Source organism: Arachis hypogaea, chromosome 15, assembly GCF_003086295.3.
Source record: "Arachis hypogaea cultivar Tifrunner chromosome 15, arahy.Tifrunner.gnm2.J5K5, whole genome shotgun sequence".
In the NCBI taxonomy this organism is placed as follows: Eukaryota; Viridiplantae; Streptophyta; class Magnoliopsida; order Fabales; family Fabaceae; genus Arachis; species Arachis hypogaea.
The window spans coordinates 82666232-82677610 of NC_092050.1; the positions used below are offsets into that span (position 1 = coordinate 82666232).

The window sequence follows — 11379 nt, forward strand, 5'->3', positions numbered from 1 at the left end:
CCCATGGGCCCAACCGGACCAGCAATTAAAAAGAGAGCCACGGGCTCTTCCTTCTCCCCACTTTCATAACGACGCAGAAAGCCTTCCAGGGGAGGAAAAGAGAGAAACCATACGTTGACGGTAAAATCAATTTGCCGTAACTTCTCCATCCGAGCTCCAATCGCCGCACCGTTTGCGGCCATGCGTTCACCGCGTTGAGCTCTACATTTCTATCGGAACAATTTCATAGGTAACTTGTTTAATCACTCTCAGCTTCATCTTCCCCCAATTTTCGAATTTTAAGTGGGAATATTGAATTTCTTTGATTTCTGATGTTTTAGGATCCAATTAGCTTGAGAGAAACGTTCACTCTTGCTTATGTGAAGCTTGGGTAAGGTGAGGATACGATAATTCTATTTTATTTTCATTAAATTTGAGCTTTGAGTATTAAATTGGGTATATATGTATTATGAATGTGTATTAGGTTGAAAATAAATAATTGGAGCTTGAAATTGTGAATACTGGAACTTGGAGGAAGCGGATTAGTTGAGTTTTGAGGGGCTGTTTTGGTTTTGAATAAATAGCTTTGGTCGTTACGTGGAAATCGGCTAAGGTATGGTTTAGGTTTCTTGCATTTAATATATAATGTTCTGTGAAAACTTAGGCTAGATGACCATTGGATAAGTTGGAATGCAGGTGTATGTTTAATGTTTAGTAATTTATCGATGAATATATTTGGTTGAAGTTTATTGGATAATTAGTTTTTAATTTTGGATGGTGAATGTTGTTATGTTAATTTGGAGAGAATTATGGTTGAATGTTATTGTTGATTAACTAATGATTTGGTGAATTATTGATTTGAGGTATAACTATTGTGGAGGTTGTTGTGATAATGAGGTATTTTGTGTTAAAAGCCTAGGATTTGTGAACTATGATCCTTAGTTGAATTTTGGTTGTTGGATTTGAATATTGTATGAGTTTAATTGTTGATTTGAGGTAGATTTATTGTGGTGGTTGTTATGATGATGAGAAAGGATATGTTGAATTGAAAAGAATACAGGTTTGGACCCGAACAGGGTGGCAAAGTCCGAGTTTTAGAGGAGATGCTGCCGAAATTTTATAAAAATTAGAGATTTTGTTTAGATGATTATCTAAAAGAGATTTAGATTTAAATGTTATATGGTTTGATTTTGAGTTATTAAGAAAGTGAATATGTTTTAAGTTTGAAGTTTGATTCTTAGAAAAGAATGAATTATGTTTTGAATTGAAACTATTGATGGACGGAATGGGAGGTGTGATAATGAAGGATAAGGATTGAATATGTTTAATGTATGATGATGAATGAGATGCAATTGAGAATGATGTGGATGTTGAGGAATTATAATTGAATTATTTATATGGCTTATGAATTTGAATAATCTGAGATACGAGATTCCCTGGATTAAGTGTCGTGGCTTGCCACCACGTGTACCAGGTTGAAAACTCGATACTCTGTTGACCCTACGACGTAAGTGTGACCGGGCACTATATAAATTCCCGGGAATGTTACCCCCATTGAGCAATATTGATTATTTGAGAAAAATCTATGCATAGACTCTTGGGGATGCACGTCGGGGGACAGTCTAAGGACAATTCAGACTTGTCGGGTTGGCTGGATAACCGACAGATGAGCCTCATCAGCCATAGGACAGGCATGCATCATATGCATATTACTTGAATTACTTGCTTGTGCTCTAATTGGGTGTGCCTATCTGTATTTGCAATGCTAAATGTGTATTTGTTACCTGCAGTAGTTGTAACTTTCTTGTGTTTGCCTTTATCTGTTTATTTGTCTGTGAAAATGCATGATGGAATTGGAGGTATGGAGGAATGGCAGTATAGGACTTAGATTTAAGGTTAAGTTAAGTTAGGATTAAATATTTTTAGGAAACCACCTTTTATGGCTTCTGTTTAATACTTTAAGCTCTACAATCTGAGTGTCGGCGTTCTAGGATTGCCTCTGGCATTCCCAGGACCTTATATATTATGTGTGTGGCACCTTTACCATACTGAGAACCTCCGGTTCTCATTCCATACTATGTTGTTGTTTTTCAGATGCAGGTCGGGAGCCATCTCGTTAGGCGTCTGGACTCTTAAAGCGGAGGGGTTACTGGATAGTGTTGTTGTATAGTTTTGTTGTACAGTGATGTATATATATGTACTTAGCTTTCTCTCCTTATAACTTGTCCTTTTTGATCCTCTTAGAGGTTTATGGAGAGGCAGGATTGTGTGTATGTACTTTTGGGTTTTGGATATGTATGTATATATGTGTAAATATTCTCCGGCCAGTCTTGACTTCGCAGGCTGAGTTAGGAGCTTGTTATTTTGTATCTTTGGCACTCTATTCCTACTTCTGTTATCTTATGTTTGACAGTTACGGTTTTCTTAGCATGCAAGTTAACTCGTTCCTTGAGCGTTGCGCTTTTATCTAGCGATTTTTATTTCCCCTATCCTTCAAGGCTCCTAGTATATTATAACTCTTCTGCTATTATATGTACTTATTTTATTTTAGAGGTCGTAATACCACATCACCTCTGTTTTACGACTTAAGCGTAAAGCTTTGTGTGGTAGGGTGTTACATTAATGGTATCAGAGCAGTTCGTTCCTATAGAGCCTGAAAGACGGACTGATTGTGCTTCTGTGCATTCTCTGTATATGTGTTTATGTGCTATTAGGATATCTGATTGATATATATGGCATAAACGTTTGTGAGCATGCATTTGGAACTTAAAGCATTAGACCTGCGATATTGAGACTGATCAACTTAATATCACTTGTTTGGTGTGTATAGGGACCAGATGTCGACTCGCGGACGCGGTCGCGGGCGAGGTAGAGGTAGGACAGGCACCGTTACTCCTGTACCCACAGGGACTGATCCAGTAGACTTTATGGCTGCCTTGGGAAATATGGCTGCAGCTATGCAGGCAACAGCTGAGGCACTGGGTAATCAGATAAATCAGGGTAATCATGGGAACAATAATGATGGAGACGGTCCTATGACACTTGCTACATTTCTGAAAGTTCGCCCTCCGACTTTTAGGGGAACCTCAAATCCCACTGATGCAGATAATTGGATTCAGGCTATGGAAAGGGCATTACAGGCACAACAGGTTCCTGAAGAGCAATGGGTTGAATTTGGAACTTATCAGTTGCAAGGTGAAGCTCAGTATTGGTGGCAGGGAACACGACGTATCCTGCAGCCTGATGGTGCTGCGATTCCTTGGGAGGTTTTCCGGACAGAGTTCTATAAGAAATATTTTCCTAATTCAGCCAGAAATGCCAAGGAACTTGAATTAATGCAGTTAAAGCAGGGACAAATGACTGTTGCTGAGTATACCAGTAAATTTGAGGAGTTATGTCGCTTTTCTCGTATCTGTCAAGGTGCGCCTGAAGATTTTGTTGAATGGAAGTGTATTAAATATGAGGGAGGTCTTCGGAGCGATATTCTGAGCTTCGTTGCCCCAATGGAGATCAGGGTATTTTCTGAATTGGTGAATAAGAGTAGGGTGGCTGAGGATTGTGTGAGGAAGGCGGCAGCAGAGAAAGGGAGTTTGAGGATGCCTTTTCAGAGGCCTTCAGGGAGGAACTTTGCTCCGAGAGGTAGGAATTTCAAACGTGGAGGTTTTGTTTCGCAGCAAACTCAGGGTCAAGGTAATTACAGAAGGCCGAATACCAATGCTAGTCAAGGAAAAAGGTTTGGGAAGCAGCCACAGCAAGATCTGAATTGTCAGAAGTGTGGAAAATATCATCCTGGAGTTCCGTGTAGATTAGGACTTGGAGTGTGCTATTCCTGTGGACAGCCCGGGCATATAGCCAGTAATTGCCCTGAGAAGAAGAAGTATGAGACTGGTAGGGTGCAGCAGCCGGGGAGAGTATACACCACTTCTACCATTGGTGCTGAGGGATCTGAGACACTGATTAGAGGTAATTGTGAAATGGCTGGTAAAATCTTAAATGCTTTATTTGATTCAGGAGCAAGTCATTCATTTATTGCATTTGAAAAGGCCCATGAATTAAGATTGAGAATGGTGGTTCTAGGTTATGATTTGAAAGTATATAATGCTACTCATGAAGCTATGGTGACTAGGATAGAATGTCCACAAGTTCCTTTTCGAGTGCAACAGCGTGAATTTGTGCATGATTTGATTTGTTTGCCTATGACTGGTCTTGATCTCATTTTGGGATTGGATTGGTTATCCAAAAATCATGTTTTACTTGATTGTTCTGAAAAGTCAGTACAGTTTATGCCGGAAGGGTCAGAAGCACCGGTTATGGTGAATAGTTACTATTTGAATTCTATGATAGTAAACTGTTCTGGAACCGAATGTCAGGGTATTATGTTATTAACTGCGGGAGTATCAGGTGATGATCAGAGTTTAGAGCAGATTCCTGTTGTATGTGAATTTTCAGATGTGTTTCCGGATGATATTAATGAATTTCCGCCTAATCGGGAAGTTGAATTCGAAATTGAGTTGGTGCCTGGAGCCGGTCCGATTTCAATTACTCCTTATAGGATGTCGCCTTTAGAAATGGCTGAACTGAAAGCTCAGCTGGAAGATCTGTTGGGTAAGCATTTTATCCGACCAAGTGTTTCTCCGTGGGGAGCGCCAGTGTTACTGGTAAAGAAGAAGGATGGGAGTATGCGGCTGTGTGTCGATTATCGGCAATTGAATAAGATCACTGTGAAGAATAAATATCCATTGCCTAGAATCGATGATCTAATGGATCAGTTACAGGGTGCCGGTGTATTTTCTAAGATTGATTTGCGATCCGGATATCATCAGATAAGGGTTAGAGACGAGGATATTCCGAAAACTGCTTTCAGAACCCGTTATGGTCATTATGAGTATACAGTGATGTCTTTCGGGTTAACTAATGCCCCGGCAGTATTTATGGATTATATGAACAGGATTTTTCGACCGTATCTGGACAAGTTTGTTATTGTCTTCATTGATGACATTCTTGTTTATTCTAAGACTGAAGAGGAACATGCTGATCACTTGCGGATTGTGCTTCAAATTCTGAGAGATAGGAAGTTATATGCTAAGTTATCTAAATGTGAGTTCTGGAAGAGTGAAGTGAAGTTTCTTGGCCACGTGGTGAGTAAGCAGGGGATAGCTGTGGATCCTGCTAAGGTGGAAGCAGTGATGAATTGGGAGCGACCAACTTTAGTGACAGAGATCAGGAGTTTCTTAGGTTTGGCAGGGTATTATCGCAGATTCATTAAGGGATTTTCACAGCTCGCCTTACCTTTAACTAAGTTGACTAGGAAGGATACACCTTTTATCTGGACTCCGGAATGTGAAGAGAGTTTTCAGGCATTGAAGCACAGGTTGACTACTGCACCTGTATTGGTATTACCTGAACCAAGTGAACCGTTTGAAGTGTATTGTGATGCATCTCTGAAAGGGTTAGGGTGTGTTCTGATGCAGCACCAGAATGTTGTAGCATACGCCTCACGGCAGTTAAGGCCGCATGAGATGAACTACCCGACACATGATTTAGAATTTGCTGCTGTTGTGTTTGCTTTAAAGATTTGGAGGCACTATCTCTATGGTGTTAAGTTTCATGTTTTCTCAGACCATAAGAGTTTGAAGTATCTTTTTTAGCAGAAAGAATTGAATATGCGTCAGAGGAGATGGATGGAACTTCTGAAAGATTATGATTTTGAATTGAATTATCATCCAGGAAAAGCGAACGTTGTGGCGGACGCTTTGAGTCGAAAATCTTTATATGCAGCTTGGATGATGCTACGGGAAGAAGAATTACTAAAGGCATTTCAAGGTTTGAATTTGGGAATTAGAGAAGAATCTGGAATCCTGTGTTTGAGTCAGTTGCAGATTTCAAGTGATTTTAAATCAGAACTTCTGAAGGCTCATCGAGATAGTGAAGCGTTACATAAGGTATTACCAGCAGTTGAATAGGGAAAACAGTGGAGAGTGTCAGAAGGTCAGGATGGTTTATGGAGGTTCAAGAACCGGATTATTGTGCCTGATGTTGGAGACCTACGACAAAGTATCTTGAAGGAAGCTCACAAGAGCGGGTTTTCAATTCACCCAGGGAGCACTAAAATGTATCAGGATCTGAAAGCGATGTTCTGGTGGCCAGATATGAAGAATGATGTGGCATTGCATGTATCTAAATGTTTAACGTGTCAGAAGGTTAAGATTGAGCATCAGAGACCATCAGGGACCCTTCAGCCTTTGGAGATTCCACAATGGAAATGGGAGAGTATCGCAATGGATTTTGTAATAGGTTTGCCTAGAACCCGATCTGGTTGTGATGCTATTTGGGTGGTTGTAGATCGACTAACAAAATCAGCTCATTTTCTTCCTATCCGAATAAGTTGCACAATGGAAGAATTGGCTCGAATGTATATCAAAGAGATTGTCAGGTTACATGGTGTGCCCTCTACTATTATATCTGATAGAGATCCCCGTTTTACATCAAGGTTCTGGGGAGCTTTTCAGCGTGCATTTGGGACTCAGTTAAGCTTGAGTACTGCGTATCACCCTCAGACAGATGGTCAGTCAGAAAGAACTATTCAGACCTTGGAGGATATGCTAAGGGCTTGTGTTTTGGACCAGCCGGTAAGCTGGGACCGGTATATGCCATTAGTAGAGTTTGCTTATAATAATAGCTATCATGCGAGCATCGGAATGGCTCCATATGAGGCTCTGTATGGCAGGAAATGTCAGTCTCCGTTGTGTTGGTATGAAACTGGAGAAAGGAGTTTATTAGGGCCTGAGATGATAGCCGAAACGACTGAGCAGATAAAGAAGATTCGTAGTCGAATGCTTATAGCCCAAAGCCGCCAAAAGAGCTATGCTGACCAGAGGCGAAAGCCTTTGGAGTTCGAAGAAGGAGAACATGTCTTTTTAAAAGTTACACCAACCACTGGAGTGGGAAGAGCTATTAAGACTAAGAAACTGAATCCCCGTTATATTGGACCGTTTGAGATCCTGAAGAGAATTGGGCCAGTGGCTTATAGAATTGCCTTACCGCCGTATCTTTCGAATTTGCACGATGTGTTCCATGTGTCCCAGCTTCGGAAGTATACTCCTGATGCAAGTCATGTTCTAGAACCAGAACCAATCCAAGTGAGAGAAGATCTAACACTCCCAGTAATTCCGGTGAGGATTGATGACACCAGTGTTAAACGATTACGAGGAAGGGAAGCATCATTGGTAAAAGTAGCTTGGAGACGAGCTGGTATCGAGGAACATACCTGGGAACTCGAATCAGATATGCGAAAGGACTATCCACATCTCTTTTCAGGTAACTATATTTGAATTTTGAGGGCAAAATTCTTTATTAGGTGGGTAGGATGTAAACCCCGGTTAAATTAGTAGATAATTAGTTAATAAATTATTTTTTAATAAGGAGGATTAGAAATGTGAATATTATATTAAATTAGGATAGAGCTCATCGAAACGAGAATTTTGACACCAATTTCGAAGAAATCGGTCCAAGATTGGACCGAACGGGCCGAACCGGTTGAACCGGGCCCAAACCGGGCCCATGGGCCCAACCGGACCAGCAATTAAAAAGAGAGCCACGAGCTCTTCCTTCTCCCCACTTTCATAACGACGCAGAAAGCCTTCCAGGGGAGGAAAAGAGAGAAACCATACGTTGACGGTAAAATCAATTTGCCGTAACTTCTCCGTCCGAGCTCCAATCGCCGCACCGTTTGCGGCCACGCATTCACCGCGTTGAGCTCTACATTTCTATCGGAACAATTTCATAGGTAACTTGTTTAATCACTCTCAGCTTCATCTTCCCCCAATTTTCGAATTTTAAGTGGGAATATTGAATTTCTTTGATTTCTGATGTTTTAGGATCCAATTAGCTTGAGAGAAACGTTCACTCTTGCTTATGTGAAGCTTGGGTAAGGTGAGGATACGATAATTCTATTTTATTTTCATTAAATTTGAGCTTTGAGTATTAAATTGGGTATATATGTATTATGAATGTGTATTAGGTTGAAAATAAATAATTGGAGCTTGAAATTGTGAATACTGGAACTTGGAGGAAGCGGATTAGTTGAGTTTTGAGGGGCTGTTTTGGTTTTGAATAAATAGCTTTGGTCGTTACGTGGAAATCGGCTAAGGTATGGTTTAGGTTTCTTGCATTTAATATATAATGTTCTGTGAAAACTTAGGCTAGATGACCATTGGATAAGTTGGAATGCAGGTGTATGTTTAATGTTTAGTAATTTATCGATGAATATATTTGGTTGAAGTTTATTGGATAATTAGTTTTTAATTTTGGATGGTGAATGTTGTTATGTTAATTTGGAGAGAATTATGGTTGAATGTTATTGTTGATTAACTAATGATTTGGTGAATTATTGATTTGAGGTATAACTATTGTGGAGGTTGTTGTGATAATGAGGTATTTTGTGTTAAAAGCCTAGGATTTGTGAACTATGATCCTTAGTTGAATTTTGGTTGTTGGATTTGAATATTGTATGAGTTTAATTGTTGATTTGAGGTAGATTTATTGTGGTGGTTGTTATGATGATGAGAAAGGATATGTTGAATTGAAAAGAATACAGGTTTGGACCCGAACAGGGTGGCAAAGTCCGAGTTTTAGAGGAGATGCTGCCAAAATTTTATAAAAATTAGAGATTTTGTTTAGATGATTATCTAAAAGAGATTTAGATTTAAATGTTATATGGTTTGATTTTGAGTTATTAAGAAAGTGAATATGTTTTAAGTTTGAAGTTTGATTCTTAGAAAAGAATGAATTATGTTTTGAATTGAAACTATTGATGGACGGAATGGGAGGTGTGATAATGAAGGATAAGGATTGAATATGTTTAATGTATGATGATGAATGAGATGCAATTGAGAATGATGTGGATGTTGAGGAATTATAATTGAATTATTTATATGGCTTATGAATTTGAATAATCTGAGATACGAGATTCCCTGGATTAAGTGTCGTGGCTTGCCACCACGTGTACCAGGTTGAAAACTCGATACTCTGTTGACCCTACGACGTAAGTGTGACCGGGCACTATATAAATTCCCGGGAATGTTACCCCCATTGAGCAATATTGATTATTTGAGAAAAATCTATGCATAGACTCTTGGGGATGCACGTCGGGGGACAGTCTAAGGACAATTCAGACTTGTCGGGTTGGCTGGATAACCGACAGATGAGCCTCATCAGCCATAGGACAGGCATGCATCATATGCATATTACTTGAATTACTTGCTTGTGCTCTAATTGGGTGTGCCTATCTGTATTTGCAATGCTAAATGTGTATTTGTTACCTGCAGTAGTTGTAACTTTCTTGTGTTTGCCTTTATCTGTTTATTTGTCTGTGAAAATGCATGATGGAATTGGAGGTATGGAGGAATGGCAGTATAGGACTTAGATTTAAGGTTAAGTTAAGTTAGGATTAAATATTTTTAGGAAACCACCTTTTATGGCTTCTGTTTAATACTTTAAGCTCTACAATCTGAGTGTCGGCGTTCTAGGATTGCCTCTGGCATTCCCAGGACCTTATATATTATGTGTGTGGCACCTTTACCATACTGAGAACCTCCGGTTCTCATTCCATACTATGTTGTTGTTTTTCAGATGCAGGTCGGGAGCCATCTCGTTAGGCGTCTGGACTCTTAAAGCGGAGGGGTTACTGGATAGTGTTGTTGTATAGTTTTGTTGTACAGTGATGTATATATATGTACTTAGCTTTCTCTCCTTATAACTTGTCCTTTTTGATCCTCTTAGAGGTTTATGGAGAGGCAGGATTGTGTGTATGTACTTTTGGGTTTTGGATATGTATGTATATATGTGTAAATATTCTCCGGCCAGTCTTGACTTCGCAGGCTGAGTTAGGAGCTTGTTATTTTGTATCTTTGGCACTCTATTCCTACTTCTGTTATCTTATGTTTGACAGTTACGGTTTTCTTAGCATGCAAGTTAACTCGTTCCTTGAGCGTTGCGCTTTTATCTCGCGATTTTTATTTCCCCTATCCTTCAAGGCTCCTAGTATATTATAACTCTTCTGCTATTATATGTACTTATTTTATTTTAGAGGTCGTAATACCACATCACCTCTGTTTTACGACTTAAGCGTAAAGCTTTGTGTGGTAGGGTGTTACATTAATGGTATCAGAGCAGTTCGTTCCTATAGAGCCTGAAAGACGGACTGATTGTGCTTCTGTGCATTCTCTGTATATGTGTTTATGTGCTATTAGGATATCTGATTGATATATATGGCATAAACGTTTGTGAGCATGCATTTGGAACTTAAAGCATTAGACCTGCGATATTGAGACTGATCAACTTAATATCACTTGTTTGGTGTGTATAGGGACCAGATGTCGACTCGCGGACGCGGTCGCGGGCGAGGTAGAGGTAGGACAGGCACCGTTACTCCTGTACCCACAGGGACTGATCCAGTAGACTTTATGGCTGCCTTGGGAAATATGGCTGCAGCTATGCAGGCAACAGCTGAGGCACTGGGTAATCAGATAAATCAGGGTAATCATGGGAACAATAATGATGGAGACGGTCCTATGACACTTGCTACATTTCTGAAAGTTCGCCCTCCGACTTTTAGGGGAACCTCAAATCCCACTGATGCAGATAATTGGATTCAGGCTATGGAAAGGGCATTACAGGCACAACAGGTTCCTGAAGAGCAATGGGTTGAATTTGGAACTTATCAGTTGCAAGGTGAAGCTCAGTATTGGTGGCAGGGAACACGACGTATCCTGCAGCCTGATGGTGCTGCGATTCCTTGGGAGGTTTTCCGGACAGAGTTCTATAAGAAATATTTTCCTAATTCAGCCAGAAATGCCAAGGAACTTGAATTAATGCAGTTAAAGCAGGGACAAATGACTGTTGCTGAGTATACCAGTAAATTTGAGGAGTTATGTCGCTTTTCTCGTATCTGTCAAGGTGCGCCTGAAGATTTTGTTGAATGGAAGTGTATTAAATATGAGGGAGGTCTTCGGAGCGATATTCTGAGCTTCGTTGCCCCAATGGAGATCAGGGTATTTTCTGAATTGGTGAATAAGAGTAGGGTGGCTGAGGATTGTGTGAGGAAGGCGGCAGCAGAGAAAGGGAGTTTGAGGATGCCTTTTCAGAGGCCTTCAGGGAGGAACTTTGCTCCGAGAGGTAGGAATTTCAAACGTGGAGGTTTTGTTTCGCAGCAGACTCAGGGTCAAGGTAATTACAGAAGGCCGAATACCAATGCTAGTCAAGGAAAATCCATATTTCAAGGAAAATCCTCATCATCCTTCTTTCCACTCCGTTCATTATAAACCAATCTTAAAACATATAATGTTTAAAAACAAATCTTTTTAAATAATTACTTCAAATGAAACTTCCAATTTTATAAAA

At 40.0% G+C, this 11379-nt stretch overlaps 1 protein-coding gene across 4 annotated transcripts; it reads left to right on the forward strand.

Moving 5' to 3' along the window:
* Nucleotides 1–287: 287 nt before the first annotated feature.
* LOC140178947 (uncharacterized) lies at nt 288–10883 on the forward strand. 4 transcript variants are annotated; one of them, XR_011872059.1, is made up of 6 exons: nt 288–375; nt 464–592; nt 2810–3942; nt 7857–7911; nt 8000–8128; nt 10346–10882. XR_011872059.1 is itself a non-coding variant. In XM_072216394.1 (5 exons), exons 3-4 carry the CDS (start codon nt 2817–2819, stop codon nt 7865–7867), a joined length of 1137 nt encoding a protein of 378 aa, XP_072072495.1. In that variant the 5' UTR covers nt 288–375; nt 464–592; nt 2810–2816; the 3' UTR covers nt 7868–7911; nt 10346–10883. The 4 variants fall into 4 exon arrangements, 2 of the variants coding, with proteins under 2 accessions (XP_072072495.1, XP_072072494.1); XR_011872060.1 differs by lacking the exon at nt 10346–10882 and adding an exon at nt 9610–9981; XM_072216394.1 differs by lacking the exon at nt 8000–8128 and having other exon boundaries at nt 10346–10883.
* Nucleotides 10884–11379: the final 496 nt, after the last annotated feature.